We start from the raw sequence: 25,770 nt of genomic DNA, 5'->3' as shown, positions 1-25,770 counted from the left end.
TATGATATGCGATTCCCTACCATGCGAGAGGTCTCGGGTTCGATTCCCGACACGGTTGATATGAAATATTTATTTAAAAGGGTGTTTGCACTCCGGAATATTTCATAGTCCCTGGACTGGTATCTGAAGCGTAAGACTGATTATCTTATCTTCGGTTAACAAAAAATATCAAGATACGCTGCGATTGGTATACCAATGCAGTGCCCTATGCACCATTAGGTGCGGAAAAGGGAATGACTATGAAATATTTGTGCATAACCACTTACCGACTATTCAATATCTATCGGTTTTGTCGGGTCATTAATTACATCATCACCATTATTCCATGTCCGAGTCTCTAGTAAGAGCAGATGGTGTCCACAAACATCCTTCAAGCATCTCTGTCAATCGGCAGCATCTGTGTATCCTCCCGAGTCAGGTTCGCATCCCGTAAGTCTGACATAACCGCCAGCGTTACACAGTAAATGGGTTTTTGGGATATTAATTGTTAAATCTATGCATGCGGAGTACCTTTTTAGCCTATCTATAATGATTTGAAGACACCTGACTGAATCATCAGTTATAATCGAATAATCAGCATACTCTAGGTTAGCGAGTTTTCGTGGGGAGAAGTTGGATATTACTCGATCTAGTGGAATTGACTTAGGATTGAAAAATTCCACAAATATGTAAATACCATAATACACCTTTACCTTGGTTGATTGGTGATTGGCACATGGTAGACGAAGAGACATATATATCTGTATGATGAAGAGTTAATATTATATTTCATTCATGCAGATAAAGGCAAGAAGATTATCAAAAAAGACGTGAAACAAAATCTAGAAGTTATGAAAATCTTTCTATAACAACAAGCATAAAAATTGACAAACCTGAAATCGAATGTTGACCTTTTCTTAACCTATCTTCCAACTCATGCTTTTCACTAATTAACAAATCACACTTTTTACTGAGTAATTCTAATTCGCATCCTTTGTTTTCAAAGCCGTCATTATCACATTTCACGTGTATGTTTGAATTCAACATGGCTCTGTATTTCATTGCGTAATTGTTCAACTTTTCATTTTGTTTTAGAAACACGTCGAGAGGAATGGACTTCCTCAAACTGTTTCGTAAATCAGCAATGTGGAACATGAATTTTTGACAATCCAATTCGTAGACTTTAACTTTTGCGTACATTTTGCTTTTAGCGGTAAACAGCTCACTTTTCAACTCTTCATTATTCATTCGCACAAACTTCAACGCCTCATCTAAATATTTATTTCTCCTTTCTAGACTAGACTTTTCCGATAAAATTAAGTTCAACTGAGTCATATCAACTTCCGCTAAGCTCAACTCGCTTGTATCAACCAATTTCGTTTTGCTCTTCTGATCGCAATTTTCAAGCAGCGATTTCAAATTCTCTATATCAGTTTTGTACTGGTTCTCTGAAATCTGCCATGCATTTTTCTCTTTTGAACTCTGCGTAAAAACTTCAACCATGTTTTGATATAGAATTTCAAATTGTCTGTGAAAGTGTTTTAGTGAGTTTGTTAAAATTTGTGCGTGTGATTTGTCGGCGATTCTAAGATACGTTTCTTTTGTTGTATTTTCGTTAGTAAAATCAAACGTTAAACTTTCCCCATCTGCTGGATCTTCTATGTTTTGTATTTTTTCTGTAGCAATTATTTCAGCAGTATATTTCTTTTGCTCGATTTCAGTAAGTTTTTTCTCAAGTTCTATATTTTTCTGAGATTCCTTAGCCAGTAAGTCGATCGTCAAGAGTATTTCTTTTCTAAAAAAAAATTGGCAAAAATAAGTGTACTCGACAAATGCAAGTATTTATTTAATTTTAGACTAATTCAACATTAAAGGAAAAGAGAGACGTGTCGAAGCAGGAATCGAGATGATGTTTATTTTATAATTTACCTGGCTTCAGCCAACATAGTCCTCAGGTTATTTTCGTCCAATGCAGATGTGGATTCACTACTATCTAGAGCCTGGAGTAACTTTTCTAAACAAATTGAACTCAAATCACATGAAGATGTCAAAGCTAAAACGTAAAAAAGAAATTAATATTTTGACACAGGAAATGTGGTAAGTAACAGCATTCTTCCAATGATGTAAGTCCTAATGCTTTTAATCTACTATACTGTAGTAGGGCATAAGGAATTTGGGAATTTTCATAGCATATCTTTGGACTTTTTCTAGTTGCCTGATGCAAAAAATAATTATCGACTAATTGTCGTGAATTATTTTTCAGACATTGTCTTTGGATAAAATTTCATTTGTAACAAACCCTTTTCCTTTACAGCATTAAACATTTCGCGGAGTCCCTCCTTTAATACATTGTTTTGCTGTTGGTAATTTGCATATATTTTTTCGTCAATGTCATCTTTAACAAGCTCTGTTTCACTACTTTGATATTGCTTCAATTCAAGATCTTGGGTATCGGTTGTACTGAAATAAACAAGTAAAACAGTACACTTGTAAAAAATAAATAAATATTATAGGCACGCACTCATACTGTGCATTTTAACCACTTGTAACACCGAGCGTAAGGCGTATACCTAAACTGCACGACACCGCCGTGATCGAGGCACGGCAGATTCTCCGCGTCCCTCGTTGATCACAGTTCATTTACGTTCAGCTCTTTCTTAGACTTTCAAATACCCACTTAATACAAATCCTTGTCACGGTTAATGCATTCAGTGTTGTACTTAATTTAATCGCTTTTTGTATAATCTTGTATTTATCTATTATAATCTCAGAACAATATAAGTCCATCTTTCATTTAATTTTACACAACCTTACAAAAAAACTGCGGCAAGTCAAACTAACTGTTTCATTTAAACAAAAGAGTTCACTACAATACATTATCCGAGTCCAGGCGGAATGAAGAAAACAGTTCTGTGTGTAAAATTAGGAATAAAACACAAACCCTGTAAAAGTGATTTCAACCTATTATTATTACCCTTTCCGCACCCAGTGGTTCATAGGGCACTACTCCATTGGCAAAACCAAATGCAGCGTATTTTAATCATCTGTTACATGAAGGTGAGGTGATTAGTCCTACGATTCAGGCGCCAGTCCAGGAACAATTAAATATTAGTTAAAAAAGACCTTAAAAATCAAGATTTCTCATCCACATTACAAGGAATCAAACCCAGAACTCAAGAATGGTAGGCAAAGACACCAACCACTACACTACGAGCCGGACTTATCTCTAATTCAAGATTTTTAGCGGAGAGTAGCCATCGAGTGGAAAACACACGTCCAGGTTTCCGGATCTATTTCACACAGTGTATTTATATCCGACGGTAAATCCTTTAAATATGATAATTTTAATATTGAGAAATAAATAAAGAATTTTCAATATAGGTACTCCAATTCTAAGTGTGATTATTATTAGGTGTGAAGATAAAAATAACATAAATATACCTTTCGTTGATCGAATCTCCGAAGCCACCATTATTAAAGCTCGTATCATTTTCGAAGGCCTGCTGCGTCATGTTTTCTTCCGCTAAAATGGCAGCCAGGAAATGTTCCGGTAACTTAATCCCCAGGCCCCTTATATAGCTGGCCAACTTCTTGATGCATTTGTCCTTCTGTCGGAGCTGTATCTGGAGAGATATCCTAGCCTCGTCCAGAAACGAGTTCTTCTTCAGGGCCGAGTTGAGTTCTTTCTTACGCCTCGCGTGGCGAGATAATATGTCGTCTGTTGAAATCGGATGCCCGGGAGAAAGATTCAATTTAGTTCTGAAAAAAAATAGAGTTTTAACTTCCATTTATTTAATTTAGCTTTCATTATGTAGTACATACCAGGGCCGGGCATACGAGAGCCACATTCTAGATTTACACATACATAAAGAGATGCTCTATTTTCAATAGTATGAAAGACATAAATTCTAATTTATTTACATGTTCTATACAAATCTTAATAAGCAAGTTCAGTGCTACAAACAATTGAATATAAATATTGTTTTCTTACACGTGGTAAAAATAAGAGCAGGCAACATTACATGTTACATGCTAGGGAATTTGGCCCTTCGAGCCTTACTTTATCGGCCCTGCGGGCGTCAGTTGATCGGCTCTTCGGGCCTCATTTGATTTATTAAACTCTCGGGCACTGTGAAATTTCACCCTTTTGAGCCTCACAATTTATTTTTTGCAGTTAGGAGCAATGTAAAAATAATAATGAGCCGGGGTGTGATCCCGTGGCTAGTGTCGCGAACCCAGGGATCAGAGGTCCGAGCATTGCACCACGTTCTACCATTTCGCTCACTTATTTTTTAATAAATAAATAGTTGGGTAAAACATAAAAACGCAAATATTTATTCAAAAAAGAATAATCTGTCACTCAAAATGACGCTTCAAAAACCACACAGTTACAAGTTATTAAATATCCCGGCAGACTCCGCGGTAAAGTGGTTAAGACGCTCAACTCACGCAAAACACAAAAAGAACAGAACACAAAAATTAAATGTGATTTAAGCTACTTTTTCTGCCTGTTTTATTGTTTTTAATTACACCACAAACCAAACGTCCGCAACTCAAAATTAGTAAAAATACGTTTTAATAAAAACAACGTTGACAGGTGCCGTGGTGCAGTTAGTTAGATGGCTTACGTCGCGGGTTTGATTCCCACCAGTTGCAAGAAAAAGTTCAAGAAGATTTTTTTCTAATTAATAAAATAGTATTCACCTCATGACTGAGTTCTCCAACTGCATTTGGTCCAGGACATGATTATACTTATTGTTCTCCGCTACCAGCTTATGTATGTGTTCGTCTCTCACTTTCAACTGCTGTTTCACCTTTTTATTAGCTGCCAGGGCGTCTTTTAAACCGCTTTCGCTATTTTCATACGTGTTAATAAGCTTCAGAGCTTCCACCAACTATAAAATCAATTAAAAAATAAAACATAGACATATTAAAAGATAAATTGTTATGAAAATAAAACTTTGTTATCAGTGTTACACAACTTTATTCTTTTACAAGAACACAACTATAGTTTCGGGAGAGCACTCCTCCCATCGACGGGTGATATAAAACTAATATAATAAACACAGAATATTGTTCACAATGTCATCGATTCTAAACAAAAAATAAACAGATTAATCAGTGAAACTTAGAGCAGGGGGGTTTTTTTCCTATCTAAGGTATTGGCATATGAATGGATGGTTATCTTAAGTACAGTTATGAAAACATGGACAGAACATTAGGTCGAATTTATTTCTTAAAATTTAGCACATATGTGGAAGTTGCAATAAGTAAGTCTAAGATTTAATGTGTGGGAAGACATCGCTCGGCTAAGAGAGTTCTAATCTTCACACCCTATGCAACATAAATTGGCCAGTTTCCACTCAATGCTTAACCGATTGATCAATATCCCACTGAGTCCCTCCAACTTCCAAACTGAACCAAACATTATTAAACTTATTGCCCATAACAATCAGTATGACCCCAATATAATTGATAAAATGCTAAAATGCAAACAAAATAACAAATTGAGCCCAAACGTTTTTATATTCTAGCGGTGGTGATATATCCAACAACCCACAAACCTGGCGTAGAATGATATACATTGGACCTCTGTCTAGAAAAATAAGTAATCACTTTCCCACAGCTATAAAACCCGCTTTTTACACTAGTAATAATATTGCCAAATCACTATTTAATTCTAAGTTAAAAACAGAGCTGCTAAACAAGAGTGGCATTTACCAGATATCATGCGAATGCAAAAAAGTCTATATTGGACAAACAGCGCGAAATCTTAAAACTAGGCTAAACGAACACCGCCGTTGCCTGACCAATAATAATTTCACGGAATTCGCGAATCATATAATAGACAGTAACCACTCATTTTATAATCACACCCTAGAACTCCTGCACCAAGTAAATAACAAAGGCAGTAATATGAATAATTTAAAAATTATGGAAACTCACAAAAAATTAAATTCGGAAAACAACCTAATTAATAATCACACATTCAACCACCCCTCGCCTTTATTGACTATGTTCCCTTTGCGACCACCCTCACCGCACTCACCCTCTTAGACCCGCGTCTGTTAACACTCTCTTAGCCGAGCGATGTCTTCCCACACATTAAATCTTAGACTTACTTATTGCAACTTCCACTTATGTGCTAAATTTTAAGAAATAAATTCGACCTAATGTTCTGTCCATGTTTTCATATCTGTACTTAAGATAACCATCCATTCATATGCCAACACCTTAGATAGGAAAAAAAACCCCTGCTCTAAGTTTCACTGATTAATCTGTTTATTTTTTGTTTAGATTCGATGACATTGTGAACAATATTCTGTGTTTATTATATTAGTTTTATATCACCCGTCGATGAGAGGAGTGCTCTCCCGAAACTATAGTTGTGTTCTTGTAAAAGAATAAAATTGTGTAACACTGATAACAAAGTTTTATTTTCATAATAATTTATAATGAAGTGTTACGAAGTGAATGCCGATTCAATTAAAAATATTATATTAAAAGATCATCATAAATTTCATAACGGTACCCGTTGGTTCGTAAATCACTGCATCGATACTCAATATGAAGGAAAAACGATCAGTTTCAGGGTTCAGATGCCAGTTCCGGAAACATTCATAAATACAAATGCGTCATTTATTCAGGATGCTTCGGTATCTAGAAAATACGTCTCCCGTTTGGAATGGCTCATTTTTGAATAGCACTATTCAATTTCGTTACATCACAAAATCGCCCCTGATTAGCGCCTTCTAACGTCACTCAACATGAACATTCTCATTTTCATTGTATTATCTCGGCTACGTTATAAATTTATCTAATAAAAGAACTTGGTGTGTTTTGGTTATTACAAGGGTGGAAAACGTGTCGGGCATCTCCCTGAAATCTGTCTGATATTTGCGAAGCCACTTTGGGTAGGTTCTGGTTCGGGTATTTAAATTGACATACAATGCATAGACATGTCCTATAGAGTAAAATATTTTAAAAGCAGTGACACGAAAACGTACCCTAGTTAATAAGTACTAGTTTTTTTAAACCAGGGCTGCATTTAACGAGCAAGAGTATGCTACCAAAAATTGAAGGATTGTTGGTACATAAAAAAATGTATTTAACGTTAACAATCAACCATAGAATTAAGAATAGGCCAGAAGAAGCGTATAATCATATTTGAATACATCGGATTGTGTCCAAAAAAACCCCACTTTGCTCCACTTTTGCCCCGCGTAATGTTGCCAGATTGCGAAAAATATAATCATAACGCAAATGTAAGATAATTATATTTTTAAAAACAGGAAATTTGTTAATTCCCCTAAAAAATTATTGTACACGCGGAAAAATTGATTGACACAACAGAGTAGATAAGTAAAGGGTCATTCAATAAGAGTAATTTAATTAATGACCTTTGAACTTAAAAAATAAAATAAAAGTTCAAACATAGGCAGAATGGTAAATGTTACGCAGTGTGTAAAGTGGGCACTAAAACCAGCCAACGACAAGTCATAAGCCCTGTAAATGCCTAGACTCCCATATTCCCTTTTCAAAAGTATTTTTCCTCTCTGTTGCAACAAATTTAAACATGAACAGCTCCCTAGGGAGAAAATCCAGCCAGTCTGCAAGCATTTGGACATACTCAAAACATTGTTGAGTTTTAAATAACTCACTATCAGGAAATGGAAATCAAGTTAGGGTAGAGTGGGATTCGAACCTCGGACCTCTGATACGTGAGTCTGCAGTACTAGCCACGGGACCACAACCCTAGTAAAATAATATAGTAAACCTAACAAAAGAGATTTTAATGATAATTTTATCAAAATCATTATTTAAATTTAGCGAATACTCTCTGGTAAAAATCCTTCAAAAGGATTTCGAGTGGAGATTAGTCGATCTCATGGTGTACTGGTTATTGCGTTTGCCAGGCATTAAAGAAATAAATAATTGTAAAATAATAAATATCGATCCACCGTATTTATTTATTATCATATTATATTACATACACAAAATTGTAATTTATACACAGTTGCTTTGACTGCCTAACCAGGGTTATTTACCCCGTTTTAAGACAGTAAAAAAATTATAAAAAACAGTAATCAATGTATATAAACAGTTATAAAGATAGAGGACAAAGTGAAAACAAAGTCAAAAATGGAGTAAAAACATGGTAAAAAATGTAGTAAAAACATAGTAAAAATGTAGCAAAAGCATAGTAAAAATGTAGTAAGAAAACGAAGCAAAAACGTAGTAAAAACAAAGTAATAAATGTAGTGAAAACATAGTAAAAATCATTAAAAATATATAAATATGTATATAAAAATACTTTGAAACTCAGTAAAATGCTAAATAAAAACAGAATACATAGTAAGAAACATATTTACAGCCATAGTAAAAAAATGAATATATGTGTATAGCAAAAAGCATATTTAAAAAAACATAGCAAAATACCGAGTAGAAAGAGGAGAAAAAAACATATTAAAAAATAAAGTAAAAGATGTAATAAAAAAAAAATACGTAGTAAAAACAAATTAAAAAGTCACGAGGATCTTAAAAAATTAAATCAGTAAAAAACAAAAAATATATAACAATTCAAATTAATACATGTGTTGGCCATTGTATTTTATCATGCAGTGTAGATTTCTACCGAGGTGTAAAATGGGCCAATCCATATAATGTACTTTGAACCCTTCATTGCATGTTGGTTTAATTGATGTCCTGACCAAGAGATGGGTACGTCTCGAAACCGGTAGACATAGAAAAGTCGGTAAGTGGTTATATACAAATATTTAACAACATTTAGTGAATAACAGATGACTTACTTCAGCCTCTTTGATCTTCAAGCACTCCTCAAGGTCGTCTCTATCTAGACGACACCTCTCGATCTCTCCCTTGAGTCGGCCCATAACTTCACTGTCCTCAGCGTCTTGTGATATGCCCATTTTCAATCGCTCTATAGCCACTTCCAAAGCAGCTCGAGCGCATTTCAAACCTAGAAAGCGAGTTGAACATGACTGACAGATAGATAAAGAAGGAGATAAGTAATGCAGCTCTCGCGGGTTTAAAATATAGAAATGGAATTTAATATGATTGACAGATACCTCAATACTTTAACAGGTAAAAAGATACATATTCTCGCTAGTTTTACATACGAGGGCGGATTGAAAATGAAGCTACCTTAGTAGGATAAAAAGTTTTTTTTTCAAAAACCATTTATTTCTCAACATAGTCTCCTTTTGCTTCGACACACTTAGTGAGACGATATTCCAACTTTTTTATACCACCTGAATAATACGATTTCGGGAACCTCTCAAAATACGCGTTAGTTTCGGTAATCACTTTTTTGTTTGAGCTGAATCTTTTTCCTGCGAGCCATTTTTTAAGTTTGGAAACAGGAAAAAGTCACTAGAAGCTAAATCTGGACTATAGGGTGGATGATCAACCAATTCGAAGTATATTTCACGTAATTTCAGCATTGTATCTAATGCTGTGTGAACCGGTGCGTTGTTTTGAAGAAAGAAAGCTTTTTTCTTCTTGAAATGTGGTCGTTTTTCCTTGATTGCATCATTCAATTGATCCAATAATGCACGATAATACTTTCTTGTGATTGTGGATCCTTTTTCAAGATAATCGATGAGCAATATTCCGAGTGCATCCCAAAACACAGTGGCCATAACCTTGCCAGCCGATTTCACTGCCTTTGCATTTCACTTCTTCGGAGCAGTTTTTGGTTTCAGGGGTATAGTGGTGCACCCACGTTTCATCAAGAGTTATTAATCTACGCCAAAAATCAACAGGATTACGCTTCATCATGTCCAAACACTGCTGTGAAGTGGTCTCTCGAACTCGTTTTTGTTCGACACTGAGCAAACGCGGCACCCATCTTGCCAATAGCATTTTCATATGCAAATGTTCATGCAAAATGTTGAACACACGTTCATATGAGATGTATACTATTTCAACCATCTCACGCAACTTCATTCGGCGATCATTCATAACTATAGCGAGGATTTTCTTGATATTTTCTTCAGTAACCACCTCTTTTGGCCTTCCTGTTGATTATATTGTTGCAGTGCTTGTTCGGCCGCGTTTAAATTCAGCAATCCAATATTTTACCAAGTAATCTGACGGAACAGACTCACCGTAATGTTTATCGAGCTTTTCTTTTGTCTCTTTTGCCGTTTTCTCTATCAAATAATAGTGTTTAATTACTGCACAAAATTACCTTTTTTCCATTTTTCAAGAAACACATAAGTTGTTTACTTCTAACAACTACAACAAATAAACTAATCGATGAATTTGGGTGACATTTTAACAGCTGCCGTTTGACAATCGCAATTTCGAAAAAAAAATCTTTATTGTGTTTGTGCTGCCATCTAGCGCTAGGTAGCTTCATTATCAATCCGCCCTCGTAAGTATTAGAGCTTTTGCAGGTTTTAAACATAAAAAGGTAGTTTAACATGGCTGACAGATATTTCAATATGATAACAAGGAAGAAGATAAGTAATGCAGCTCTTGCGGGCTTTAAATAAAGAAAGAAAGTTTAATATGATTAACAGATATTTTAAAATTACAACAAGAATACGAGAGAGTTAGGGATACGTCATTATTTTTTTTGTAATATGTATCTTTACATGAATAAATAAATTCATCATCATTCCCTTTCATGTTAAATAGAGCACTGCATTGGTACATCAACCGCAGTGTATCTTGATCATATTTTTTTGTTACATGAAGGTAAGATGATCAGTCTTACGCATCAGGTACCAGTCCAGGGACTATGAAATATATTTTTGATGTTTGAAGCACTTACTTTGTGTAACATTATTATTTTATATATTAAAATAAAATCACTTTGTTTTTATGTACCACTTATATTTTTATAATTTGACAACCAACTAGTTTCGGCAATACTATGCCTTCTTTAGGGTCAATTGCAAACTAACATTACATGTAAAAAATTTTCACAGTGAGTTTTCACTATGAAATATTCTGGTGTGAAAACGCCCTTTTAAATAAATATTTTGTATCAACCATGTCAGGAATCGAACCTGAGACCTCTTGAATGGTAGGTAAACGTGTTGAACATTACACCACGAGGCCGATAAATATAAATACAATTATTAATAAATTTCTTTAAAGTTTAACATGGTTGACAGATACCTCAATATTTTAACAGGTATGAAAATACGTATTCTCGCAGGCTTCATATCATGAGTAGAGCTTTTGCGGGTTTTAAACATAAAAAAAGAGTTTTACATGACTGACAGATATTTCAACATTGCTACAGGGATAAAAATAAGCAAAGGGGCTCTTGCGGGTTTCAAATATTGACAGGGACTTTCAATATTTGAAACCTTCTAGAAAATTCTAGAACGGTAGCTCAATATAACTCACCTATTGTTAGATTACAGAATACCGGGAATGAATATGCATCAAATTTTGATATATTTAGTTTATCTCTGCCTAACTTAAAAAATAAAGTGACCAACATATTTTTGTCAAAAAGAGCAAATCATCTTCAGAAAATTGGGTTGGAATAGTTGTAATTTGATTGATTAATGTATTTTGTTATTGTATAATTTCTTTAAAATATATATGTATTTCAAGTAATTAATTATGTGTACAGTACGAGTATATTAATATTTCATACTCGATTTTTTAAAATTATTTTTATTTTTAAGCACTATTTATACCACATATATGTAAATGGCAGAAATGCCGTATATAAATAAATAAATAATGGTAAGCTGTGCATAATTGCATATTTAAACGATTCGCCCCTGGCATTTAGTGTACCTATGCAGTGCTATATGCCCCACTGGGTATGGATAAGGTGATATGATGATTTCTGCAAAAGTTAAAAAGAATAATATAACTCCTACCTTCAATAGTTTTCGCAGATTTGACCATATCTTCAGAAGCCTCCTGCAATTTGTCCTGAAGGCTGACAATTTGTTCTTCGTGCTGTTTTATTATCTACAAATAACACCAAAATAAAGACATTTTCAAATCAAATTGAATAATTATCATAATTGTGTGTCCTGCCAGATGAAAAATACAATTCTGTGTGTTAGAGTCCTGGATGATTGTTTTTTTTAATCAATGGCTATTTTCAGGTACAAATTCTGAATATGGAAATCGGGCAGAGACAATTATACCTCTTAGTGTAGTGGTTGGCGCGTTCTGCTTTCCATGATAGAGGCCCCAGGTTCGCGCATGTTAGATGGAGGCTAACCTAACCTGAGGACACTCCATAATTGAACTGGGTTATGGTCCCAGAAGTCCGAGGTTTAAACCCCACTCTACCACCACTTGATTACCATTTTCTAATAGTGAGTAATTTACAACTCTTTGAAAATGCCTTCCGAAATTGAAATGTTTGGGTAAACTTCCTCTTTTCAAAATAGTTGGTACAGAAATTCCATTCATGACTTCAGTCAAAAACTTGGGTATTATCATTCATAAGCATTTAGGGTGGCACGATCAGGTTAACGAAGTAAGTCGTAAACTTTATAGCAGTTTGCACTCACTTAAAAGATTACAGAATTTATTGCCAATGAATGTTAAGCAAACATTAGTCCAGAGCTTACTTCTTCCACTGCTTGACTATCCAATGTCCGATGTATTCAAATATAATTCTACGCTCCTTCTGGACTATTCTTAATTCTATGGCTTAATTATACCTCGATAAAGAAGAACATGTAGCTCCAAAACCAACCGGTAATTAAATAAATAATAAGTGGTAAAAAATCAATTACATAATGAATAACTACAAATATAATTTTAATACCTTTGAATAAAATTCTGGTTCATGATATTGTAATTGGTGCGATGTTATGTCCTGCAAATCTTCATTTTTTGTTTGCAACTTATCGATTTCTGCTTGCTTTGCATCCAAAATATCCTTAAAACAATTTTAACACATGTGGATTATTTTTAATTTTTTTATTTTCAAAAATATCGAAATAAAATGCTGTACATGAATTTGACTTTTTATTAAAGCATTTATCTTATTACTGGTTTATTTATCTGAATTTGCTTGAGATTGATTTGAACTCAATTACAATATGCTACGAGTATGAAAACCTTATTATTACTATTTTGGCGGCCTCCGTGGTGTAGTGGTCAAGACGCTTGACTCACGCACGGAAGGTTCCGGGTTCGATTCCCGGTGAGAACACAAAAATGAAAAATGTGATTTTTCTCAAGCCTGGTTAATCTGTAATGTAATTCACCACTGTAATTGGGCATCCTGGCCTGTTGTGGTGCAAAAAAAATGAAATGAAATTTATTAAATATCCTGCTATGTAATTTTACCGCAGAATAGTGAGAACATTTAAAAACAAAACATCGCTACAACTTACCTTTAGTGGGTTAATTGGATTAATTTTATATACATACATCTCTAACAACAAGACGTAAAAAGTGGCATGGTGGGATTTTTACCAAAATCAGCACAAAAGAAAAGTTTTTCTGGTGGTCATGTTCGTCTCAGGTCTCAAGAGGTTATAATTTATATGAATAACTTTACTAAATGTGAAAAAATGACAATAAATTTTACAACTATAATATTAAGAAAGTAAAACGCACCTTCCATTGGTTGATTCTAGAGTCCATCTGTTCGGCAAATTCATCCAACTGTGAATCCTGATCTTTATTTATTTCAATAAGACCGTTTATTTGATCCTTTAACGATGCATTTACATTACTAAGCTTCTCTATGTTTGCTAGAATAGTCCACAAAAATACAAGTAACATTAGCGTATAAAATTGGCAAGGCTGGGAGCTGAGACAGCCCCAATAGGCCCAGGGCCCTACTGTGGGTTGCCCAAATGTGTTCCTCGCAATGAACTTGGACCCTGGGCCCGGAAGCGGAGAATAAAGCTATGACAAAAAGCACCTGGCCAGCATCATGCGAAGGAACTACTAAAAGAGTACTTGCAAAAGTTTGCTTTCGACCTAATAATTCTAACTTAGCCGAAACCAAGTGAGGGTTAACATTAGAGCCTTTACAGGTCACTGCAGATTGAATATTTATTATTTATTTATTTATGTATTTCACAGTTTTAAAATGTACAGAGTTTATTTGTTTCAGGTCCCGACTAGCTAGGAAATTCCTGTGTTTAGGAAGGACCTTATTTTTTTCATGTGTTTTTTAAATATTTTTAATATCATTAAATGATGCTAAATAAATTCAAAGAATAATAATTACATTTAGAAAAAATCAATATAAATATAAATTAGAAAACATGCAAGTAATAATAATAAAAATTGAATCATAAAAATAAATTAGAAAATATGCCATTAATAGTAAATAAATGAGACATAATTATTATAAATTAGAAAACATACCGATAATAATAAAAATTGAACCACAAATACACATTATAAAATATAAAATTAGTAATAAAGAAATTAAACAAAAATATAAATTGGAAAACATACCGATAATAATAAAAATTGAAGCTTAAATACAAATTTTAAAATATATCGTTAGTAATTAAAAATTGAAGAACAAAAATAAATTACAGAATATACCATTTATAATTTCAAAAAATTAAGATACGTGTAAAATACTAGTATTAAAAAGAAAAATAAAACATATGTAAATGAATAAACATAGAAATGAAAAATGAAATATACATAAAAACAATAAGAGATTTTTTTTTCAATTAAAAGCAACACAATTTAAAGTCATGAAAATAATTACAGGATATAAAAAGGTCTACCCCTAATCCACTTGCTCACTTTCTTCTTATAAACATTGTAACTGACAGACGTCCTTATGTCAGGGTCCAACATGTTAAAATAAACAAACACCTCGTGAATCGGACATCGCCGCTCGTATCGCGAAACAAGGCGGAATGCGCTCTGCAACGCGGCGATAAGCGTCAATCATTGAAAATCAACATCAAGCCTAGCGACCCTTGTTCGGGCTCATAGACGGAGATGATAGCTGCACGGGGAAAAATGCTCGACTGAGCGCCGACAAATTATTAGACCCCTGAGGATTGTGAGGTACTCGGCCTCATCAAATCCGACTAAAACTAGTGTCCCCCTTTTAATCAGTATTTAGGATCTTTTCCCGTGTTGTCTGTGCGTTAATGAGGAAGTTCGGTGTTTTTTTTTAATTTTTTTATTTGTTAATAGACTGTTAAACTAAGTCAAAAATTATTTTTTTAAATTTTTATATATCGTATTATCGGCGCTACGATTTTTCAAAGTTTTGTATTTCTGAAATAACTCCGCGTGTAACGTCAGAGGTTCATTTCCGCTTATTCTCATTCAGTTCTTCCTGTTGGTCCAGAAGCGACAAGCAGACCGGAAATCTTCCATAGCTCTCAGATCATAGGTTGATTCACATGAACCAGTGACGTCATTTAAAGTAGTGCGTTTTTATCAAAGTATTTTTTATTATTTTTTCTGTACATTTTCAAGAAACTTTGTAGGACAATTTAATGCTCTAATTTTTACCCCGCGTAAGAAAACATTTTTTGTATCCAATTTCCCGTAGGGCTGAAGTTCCTCATTATGACAGGGGGAAGATGCCTACATACTTAATTCATATGTGAAATGTATACCGAGGGAGTTATTTAGCTTCAAAGTTATAATTTTTTTTTTCATTCATTATTCCCTTTCCGCATCTAATGGTGCATAGAGCACTGGATTGGTACACCAATCGCAGCATATCTTAATCAATTTTATAGCATGAAGGTAAGGAGATCAGTCTCACGCTTCAGGTACCAGTCGATGGACTATGAAATATTCCAGTGAAAGAACACCCTTTTTAAATAAATATTTCAGATCAACCATGTCGTGAATCAAAACCGAGACCTCTTGCATGGTAGGCAAACGCGCTGACCATTACACCACGAGACCGACTTAAGTTATAATGTAGAAATAAAATATAAAAATGTCCCGCCAATGAGAGAAACCTGTGTGTTTTTTGTAAATAAATTTGTGTATTAAGCGTGTTTTATTTGAATTAAGTCCTATCCGACTTCGACTCCGCCGCTTGCTCTTCCTGGAGAATATCACCGCCAACCCAACCCAGCCAAGGAAAGTCTGTCTCATCCGAGACAGCTGGTCAATAGCAGCTGCAGAGCCAACCCTATCTACAGTTCAACTATACACACAGCGAGGTGTCGTGTATACTTTGCTAGAATGAACTTTTCTGAAACTGTAATACGTAGGTTCTGCAGTGCAAATTATGAAACACCTGTAACATCATCATCATCATTCCCTTTCCGCACCAAATGGTGCATAGGGCACCTCATTGGTACACCAATCGCAGCGTATCTTGATCATTTTTGTTACAAGAAGGGAAATTAATCAGTCTTACGCGTCAGGTACCAGTCCAGGGACTATGAAGTTTTATTATTTAGTGATTTTTCTCAAGCCTGGGTGTTCTATTATGTAATTTACCACTGTAATTGGGCCTCCTGGCCTGTTGTGATGCAAAAAATTAAATTAAATATGGTTTACGAAATAATGTTGTATGTTGTATGAAATATTCTAGTGTGAAAACACCCCTTCAAATAAGTATTTCATATCAACCATGACGGGAATCAAACCCGAGACCTCTTGCGTGGTAGGCAAATACGCTGGCCATTACACCACGAAGCCACCTATACGCATTCTTTATATCACAAAAGTAGGCCAGATTCTTGGGGGACCACTGCTTAAACCTGAGGTTGGAAGACTGTTCGCCGCCTACCTAATATCTCGATACTTACGACACTCATTCAGGATTCTGCTTTTATTTCACACACAGAACTGTATTATCATCTGCCTGGACACAGACAAAGTGACGTGATTAAACACTGGGTATGGATCAATATCTCTCAAACCAAAAATAACAAGTGGTCCGTCAGAAGCTTAGAGTAATAACCTAGTAGAGTTGCCTTTACGGAGAAAACCATTCTACGATTATTGACCACGAACTTCGCTCCAGATTACAGCAATACAACGAGCCGTAGGTGTTTGCGTTGAGAATTGCGAGCGCACTCAAAACCGTCCATTACACGTTTGCTGTTAAACTAAAAACCAAACCAAACATTTGGAACGCTTCTGTTCTATGCAATAAAGTTTATGAGCTTCTCTAGAGAGTTATAACTCTGAGGTCAGAAGAGACCCATAGGCCCCTGTGATCGAGGTCCGAATGGTAAATGTTCTGTTAACAGTTGACTGTTAAAAAAATCAGAGCAATTGTTTTATTTATTTATTCTGAATAACTTCTATAGTGCCGTTTTCGTAAAATCCCCCCAAGGGCGCTGTACACTAAACATCCCAACACGTCTTGCAGATACAAAGCGCATAGGCGGTTGGGATTCAGTTCCCCGTTTCCAATTTCATACTATTTTAGTCACGTACAGAAGATAGATTGCAAGACGTCTTGCAGCTACAGAGCGCACGGAGAGTTAGAAATCTAGCCTCCACGTGTATTTTACAGATAACGTGACTGGTTTATTTTTAACAAAATTACAGATACATTTTAGATTACGACATATCCTGCAGCTACAGAGCGCATGGACAGTTAGAAATTTGGACCCCATTTTTTATAGTTGAAGTTTATATTAGAAGAGTGTTGGTGTAAAGTTTATGATACATATTTAGTTAGTTAATTTACGTAACATCAAAGCTAATATTACCAAACGTCTTACAGTTACACAGCGCATGGACGTTCCTATTGAGTCACCTATTGATAGAAAAGTCTGCAATGAGGTTCAGCATTTAGCATGTAAAAGTATTTAATACACATAATAGCAGATCAGTTTTAATACCTTGTAGATTCTTGTTTTCACCTTTGGTATTAGTAACTAGTAAAGAAAGATTTTTAATATCAAAAGTCGCCTCTGCTAATTTTTCTTTAGTATGATTTAGTTTACTTCGCAGTGCTTTATTTTCTTCGTTGATTGCCTGAAAAATTAACAATAGTTATATAAATAATTATTAACAAGTAGATAAAATTTGCTATTAAACTTTGATGTCTGTCAACATTACTATCCATGATAAACTTTCGTGTAACCACAAAGGATCACCAGTGCCGTGATTATAAACGCTATCTTCATCTGTACATATCGAGATGGTACACTTTTAACTTTTGTACTATCTCTATCTACCAGAATACGTATTCTGACGGGAAGTTAAAAATTATCTTCAATTTTATCTACAAAGTAAAATTAAGTTTTCTGTATGAAAAATAGAATATCCTTACAATATTTTTTTCTAAACATGTTTAATTACCGGTTGCCGACGAAGATACTTTGAATTTTCATACAAATATAGACACTTTCGTACATAAATATCGATATTAGTTTATACCTTCTCAGTATATAACGATGAAGATAGCCGTTCACAATCGCAGCCGTCGAATTCAACTAATGAATGAACCCGAAAATTTATTCCGCGTTCCTTACTTCATTAACATTTATAATAGTTCTCATTCATATTTTGAATAGGCTTTTGTGATAAAAAGTGCCCACTTCAAAGCGTTTATAAACTCCAAGAAATTCCGATTCAAGCAAAAAATGCTCGCTTGAACTCGATTTTTATATGACTTTTGACAATTACTAAGACGGTATGCTTAACGATCGTATGAAAATTAAAAATAATTTACTATAATAAATTTTTTAAACAATGAGCCCAAACGCCAACAATCTTAATTCATTAAATAAAAGTTAACATTTCCCACAAATATTTGGACCTGAAGATAAAATGTAATATTTGTCACAAACATTTGGACATGACAAAAAATTAAATACATTCACGGATTTTTTTTTCCATAGGATTCTCTTATATAGATACTATTATCTTTTTTTTTCTCCATATTTTACTTCCGATTGGACCGTAGTCTGAAGTAAAAATGCAGAAGTGAAATGCATCTTGCCAAGAGTATGACAGGCATAGCTGTCTGACGCCAGATAATAATATAATTATTACAACACAATAAAATAATACCCGCACAGCGGACCTCCCTGTCCCTGGCGGGCAGTTTACGCTGCGCTGGACTGAATAGAAAATGTATGAGAATGTCGACAGCTATTGCCGTCTTTTTACCTCACGCAGCACAAGATTCGACATACATTCTGTGAATAATAATCATATTTGACTAATATACTGGGACACTTTCATTTCAGACTGTATTTTATAGAGAAACAATATCTCCTCAATATAATTACTTCAGTTTCATGGTCTTCTTATCACTACCAACATTTTTTAGACTGACGCTGTCATTTCTTAAATGAGAGGCACGATTTTTATGGCTATTCCAGGCATGACCCCGAACGACGTCATTATTTTGTTTACCTGAATGTCACCGAGCAATTCTTTGATATGGCCATTTTTCTTTTTGAGGGCGTCTCCCAGGTCTTTGATTCTATCTATTTCTGATATTGGATCTGATGTAGAGGAGCTTTCGTCATTCTTGTCTCTTAGTAGACTGGCCACTTGTTCTTCCAGAGAAGATATCTTTAAACTGAGCTGTGAACAAACAAAAATGAGACTAAAAAATCTAAATAATTTAATTATACATGTGTTAAATTTGGTTTTCTGTTACTGTTCCTTTGTCGAGTCTTAAAATAATATTAGAAATATCACTTCGTTTTATTCCAACGGAAGCAATATAACTAAACATAAGCTAAGCAATCTTAGAAACTATTTAAAATAACAGTAGGTATGGTAATATGATGATCTGGGCAGACATGGTAATATCCAGTACCTTAAAGCTGAAATGCTGGAAGTCACATATGGTAAATTGTTCAGGAGAGCGGTTTGAAGTTATAAAACAGTTTCAAATGAATCTTTCAAGAAGTAAAAAACACAATTCATTTTTATTTTTTTTGATTTATTGGCTTTTGATAACAATATTTACGAAAAATAAGTTAAAAAACATTTGAAATATGGACTGGTAAAATAAATATGGGGCTTCAATGTTTTTTTTTCTAACCGTCCGGCCCGCACCAAAATACAGAACGAATTCACAGTCTATAAACAGATAATAGAGATATAGATAACTTAAATGTTGCGGACACATTAGTACCGTTTAAATAAATTTACGAAAGTTTTTCGTTAGCGATTAAATTTTAATAGTAGTATACCGGAGGACTCCAATGTTTTGAGAATTAATAGAATCTGAATATATTAACAAAATGACAACATGCATAACTCAATTTTGCAAAAAATGTGGCTTCCAGTGTTTAAGGTACTGATATTATCATCTTTTAGCCAGGAGTGATACCACCGCTTGCTTCTTAGTTAGATAAGTATCTAAGGGATCCATTGTGCCCAAATGTGCTCCTCGTAACGAGCTTAGGTCATGGTCCAGGAAGCAGAGCATGATGCGAAGGAACTGACAAAAGGGCAGTCATAAAGGTTTGCTTTCGACCTAATAAAGCTGCACCGAAATCAAGTGAGGGTTATCACTAGAGCCCGCCCAGAGCACTGCAGATTGAACTAACACCTTGCTAGAATGAACCTTTCCGAGACTTCTAGATGTAGGTTTTGCAGTGCGGATGAGGAAACACCCATACACGTTCTATGTGAATGTGATGCCCTACATCATAAAAGAAGCCCCATCCTCGGGCGACCACTGGTTAAACCTGAGGATGTTAGGTGTAACGGACGGTTAAATATGTGAATGAAATGCAATAATATAGTTAGGGCCTCCGGTATCTGTAGGCTAAATGTTGGACCCACAATAAAGGATGAATATTCCACTTTCGGGTCTGACTTTAGCGATACCGGGGTACTATAGAGCAGAAATTTGTGTTACAGGCCCTAAAAAGGGCCTGAATCTAGACGTTTGACCCGTTATTGCCCTAACATGCATTTGTATAAAGACTAAGGACTGCCTTAAAAAAGGCATTTTGTAATTGATGTGGCGCGTGCGGCGGCTCCCAGCGAAGTGACCGGGCCGAGCGCCGGCACCTCCCTATATGCACTTTGGGGGAGGCGCGCCGGCCGGGTATAGTGGGAGCGGTATTTCCCCCCCCACTCCCGTATTGGCCTAACGCCGGTTCGGACGCAGGTAGCGGGAGCCCGCAACACGCCCTATATAATGTGTACATTTAAAATAATAAATATTGAGTTCGCCTCGAGACATCAAGTTAGTCTGATCGTTTCATTTCGTCACCCCGCCCGACCTCCCGCTCTACTACTGGATCTACACCTTGGACTTGACCATCGCTTCACCCCAGGACTACGAACCAGTATCTTCCACCGACCTACGCAGTGACACCGGACTTGAGAGGAATTTCGAGACTTCATAACTTTCGGGATTTACGACCCCGAGAGCGACGACGGCAGCGAGACACGGCCAACACCTACCCCTTGCTACAGGATTGTGGAATACAGTCCAAACTGTTACTTGTACAGTACATTAGGTGTGCTCACTGTGTGCACACCAGTCACTGTCTCAAAATCGATAGACATAGAAAAGTCGGTAAGTGGTTATAAACAAATAACTAATAACGTTTAATAAAATGTTTGATCATACAATTTATACTTTAAATATTAAAAATAACAATTAAGTTGTACATTATTAATTTAGCTCAATAAAAAAAACAATTTATTGACCGGTAAAATGTTGGTCATTATAGTAAACTCACCTTTCCAATGAGTGTTTTGTTGCCTTCAATAATACTGTCCTTTTGTTCTAATTGTTCAGACAAATCCTTTTGTTGCAAAGTTTCTAGAAATAAATAAAAATGATAACAAATCTTTTCATTATCATTTTCGTGCATATTTTTTAAGTTGTGATAGGTTAAATATTTCACGCCGGTTATATTGGATTAGAGAAAAATGCATGTCTCTGTCCAAATCTAATTTTATAATCAGCTTTTCTGCTAGGTGTATTTTAAACCACGTGAACCATAAAATTTTGGAGAAATTAACAAATTTCTTATTTTTTAAAATATAATTATCTTACATTGTGATTACAGTTAAAGTGGGGCAAAGTGAGGGTTTTTTTGGACACAGTCCGATGTATTCAAATATGATTCTACGCTCCTTCTGGACTATTGCCTTTAAGCTTGTAATTTAGAGATGTCCTACGTAAATGGACGGTCAACTTGCAAAAAATATTCACTACTTTGCCAGGGAAACATGATACATTCAATTGGGTTAATAGAAAATACCATAGAATTAAGAATAGTCCAGAAGGAGCGTAGAATCATATTTGAATACATCGGACTGTGTCCAAAAAACCCCACGTTGCTCCACTTTCACCGCGCGCATGCGTGAAGTCGCCACGTAATGTTGACAGATCACAAAAAATATAATCATATACAAATATAAGATTAAAAAAAGTAATTTGTTAATTTCTTAAAAATTTTATTGTGCACGCAGAAACATTGATTGACACAACATAGTAGATAAGTAAAGGGTCATTTAATAAGAGTAATTGAATTAATGAACTTTAAACTTAAAATAAAAAACATATTATATTTTACAGAAAACTGATATTTTCATATCATGTAAAATAATATTCGATGTTTTAAAGATAATGTCGGTCAAATGTCCATCACGGCGTTGTTTAATCTGAGGTCTAATTTTCATTAGACGAGCAAAGTAGGGTAACAAAATTTACACCTTGGCAACATTAACAAAATGTCCATTTTGTTTTCTTCGGCAATTTGACAAACGGAAAAATAATTCAATTTTTATGTAATGCATTTGCTACATACACATGCATTTGCTAATTACACATGAAATATGATCCCAACCGTTTCTTTAAGATCCCAGCAGTATTTTTACACTTTAAAACGATACAACACGGCATAGTTGAATTCAAATCGGAAGTAACGTACTGAGCGACGCCTACAAAGAAACTAATGAGTCAAAACGTAAAAGAGTACCGTCAAACGTGACAAATTTGCCCAGTTTTAACAAACATTTACAATATCATAATTTTTTTGTACAGGACTACTCCTATCCATTTTGTTGAATAGTGATACTAATTATTCTGAGCATTTTTACAAGTACAAAACGTTTGCTTTTATTTTATTTATGTAATTTTAGAAGACAAAACATGCTGGGCAAAATTATCTCCACTTGTTGACAATTTTGCCCACTTGGTAATAAACTGTTATTTTTGGTTTTATCATCCTTATCATACGGTTTATTACTACTATTTGGGCCAAAAAAACTGTTTATGTTTAAACAATAGCATCATTGAGGCATCACCATTATAAAATTAATGAAAAAAACCGGTGGGCAAGATTGTCAACTATTTCCTCAACTTTTCTATACAATGTGGATTTGTGGGCCAGGGTTGGCAAATAATTGGATTTTTAACAAAACCAAAGGAGTTTATCTCTAATCCTTTTAATTTGTTCGTGTTTGACTATGCATAAACCATTTTTTTCTTTGCAAACCATTTCAGTTCTGATGCGATTTTCGTAGTTAAGGGAGCTTGCTCCCAAAACGATTTTTCTTTAAATGTGTATGTAGAAAAGAAAACGATCTTTATTTTTTGTACAGCAATGCAATTATTTGCTACATTACATATACTTTGAAATTGTATTTTATGTACAGAATTCATAATATTTTGTATGTTTTATTTTCTTCTTTGGACTGTTAAAAATATTTATACAAAAAAACATTTAAAGTAAAAAAATAAGTCTTCATAATTTCACAAAAAGCTGGCAAATTTAATAAATAAAACTTTCTAAAATGTGGTTGGATATTCTTACATTTTTTTAAAAAAGTATAAATTATTTTTGAATAGTAAAAATTAAAATTGGTTTTTTATAACAATTTTTAATTTACACACAGAAAATGACTCAATCTTGCAGTTTTTAAGATTCACATTGAATTTATGAAAACCTCGACGCAAGATTACATGTTCAGGTAAAGATTTCACTATGTTCCAATTAAATACATCAGCAATATCCTCAACTTGAGATCACACAAAGCTCCATTACGTTTGCGTCTTACAAATGACATAACACTTTTAAAATTGTGGTAGTTGATGCGCTGATAACTTAACCGACACAATATTTGTCATTTTGCGTATCAACAGTGTTAAACTTTAATAAAACGAAAGCGACTTCTTCACCGTTTTTAATTTCAAGCGGATCAGACAGTTTTTTCGTTTTCCTCGGCCAAAGATTTGGATGCACGTTGTTCATATTTGTCGTAATCGTAAGTCTCGAAATCTGTTGATTTATCAACTGAATAGGCATCAAAGTCTTATGTTTCCGTGTCGCTGTGACATTTTTTTCAATGTTCTCCTCTATAAGGTGTAGGTATCTTTTGATCCTGATGGCAGAGAAAAATTGGCTGGATTGTTTACCGATTGCTGTGTGGTATAAAAAGTTTAAATGAACATAATAACTGGCTTGTCATTTTCAGCGTGTATTTGAGTTGAAACCCCCATCAGATTTTTAAATCTCATTTGTTAAATCTTTGGCAAAAAATTTGATTTATGGGCCAGTTTGAACAAAACATCCCGTTACCTCGTTTAAAATCATGTTTTTACCATTTACTTCATTTTCTTTTATATTTTCTACTTTGTTTTTTTCTACTTTCTCGGATAATATTTTTTCAATGTAGTATGTAGTTACAACCCTAGACGTGGGAAAAATTGTCAAAACACTAGCTAAGAAATCTAAGACAATTTGGCCCACTTGAAAATCTATTGTGTTTGTTCAAATAGATATACAGAAATACGTTTTATAGCGTCTTTATTATGTATGCAATGAATTATATAAAACTTACTTGCCTCCTTTCAACACAAACTCTGCAACAACAAAAGTTTTGACAATATTTGTAGATATACACAAACAGACCTTCAAGTTTAACTTCAAATTTCAAGTGATCAACTGAAGCTGGCGGTAAACTAAATATTTAGTTTTGCCATGAAACTATCAAAATATACTTACCAAATGTAATTTTTATGATACCAGTAACTTTTCTTACTTTAAAAGTTGATTTTGTTAAGGATTCGGCAGTGGGCAAAACTGTCATGGCTGGGCAAAATTTTCATGTTTGACGGTAGTACTTTTAAGAGTAGTTTAGTCGCCTTCTGTTTGATGCGCGTATGCGGTTTTTGGACTATTCTTAATTCTGTGTAAAATACTTACCATTCATAGTTAAATTATTTAATTTAACCTCAGCTTCCATTTCGCCCTGTTTTTCCGCCATGTCATCGAGTGCAGAAGTCAGCGAACTCACCTGAATAATTTATTTTAGATCTGAATTAAAATTACGAAAAAAAATCTGATTCAAAATGTTAAACCAACGAAAACATTACATAAGAAATAATATCTCGTGTAAAATAGTTTTAAACATTACCTGTTCGCCCTTATAACGTAATATTTCTTGTGCAACGATAAACAATCCCTTCATGTCACCGAAATTAATTTCTATATCTCCCGGATCGATCCATATTATCCCGTCAAATATCTTCTCCTTGTCTTCATCGGCAATATCCTCGTGGTTGAAGGAAAGAATCGTTCTCCAGTCCATTTCTACCATTTTATTTCTATGATAGTCTTATTAGAAACAGCGGCGCTGAATTCTTGCGAAACCCTGTTGGAATTTTGTCCATAGCAACGGTGATGACAACAAATCGGAAAAGTCAAAACAAACCGCCATTATTGACGGGAATCAATGCTATTTTATATCAAAAGTATACTACTGCTAAATTATTTTAGTTCGAAAATTTAGCGTTTAGCAGTAGCGTGCTTCTTTTCCCCTCCGGAAACAAATTGGAATACAGGTAAACGTCGTTTTACGCCGGGGTTCTATTCCGAGAGACACCGGCGTAAAATGAACACAAATATAATGGAAGATATA

At 34.5% G+C, this 25,770-nt stretch overlaps 1 protein-coding gene across 1 annotated transcript in view; it reads right to left on the bottom strand.

Moving 5' to 3' along the window:
* The window catches only part of LOC148284433 (centrosomal protein of 290 kDa-like), a 52,909-nt gene extending 27,384 nt beyond the window's left edge, over positions 1–25,525 (bottom strand). The window contains exons 1-14 of the mRNA XM_088240038.1: positions 25,267–25,525; positions 25,056–25,146; positions 21,579–21,661; positions 19,279–19,452; positions 17,754–17,889; positions 13,561–13,697; positions 12,761–12,874; positions 11,853–11,946; positions 8,790–8,959; positions 4,684–4,874; positions 3,421–3,738; positions 2,279–2,439; positions 1,909–2,032; positions 873–1,774 (exon numbers count right to left, since the gene is read on the bottom strand). Of these exons, the coding sequence (XP_088096164.1) occupies positions 873–1,774; positions 1,909–2,032; positions 2,279–2,439; positions 3,421–3,738; positions 4,684–4,874; positions 8,790–8,959; positions 11,853–11,946; positions 12,761–12,874; positions 13,561–13,697; positions 17,754–17,889; positions 19,279–19,452; positions 21,579–21,661; positions 25,056–25,146; positions 25,267–25,449 (2,878 nt within the window). The 5' untranslated portion in view covers positions 25,450–25,525. The remainder of the gene's footprint in view (positions 1–872; positions 1,775–1,908; positions 2,033–2,278; positions 2,440–3,420; positions 3,739–4,683; positions 4,875–8,789; positions 8,960–11,852; positions 11,947–12,760; positions 12,875–13,560; positions 13,698–17,753; positions 17,890–19,278; positions 19,453–21,578; positions 21,662–25,055; positions 25,147–25,266) is intronic.
* Between the last annotated feature and the right edge of the window lie 245 nt (positions 25,526–25,770).

The sequence above is a fragment of the Micrasema longulum genome, unplaced genomic scaffold (assembly GCF_059751315.1).
Source record: "Micrasema longulum isolate JH-2025_06_02 unplaced genomic scaffold, ASM5975131v1 h1tg000120l, whole genome shotgun sequence".
Taxonomy (NCBI): domain Eukaryota; kingdom Metazoa; phylum Arthropoda; class Insecta; order Trichoptera; family Brachycentridae; genus Micrasema; species Micrasema longulum.
Note: the sequence above shows the minus strand (reverse complement) of the source record. Positions and strands in the feature narration are given on the sequence as shown.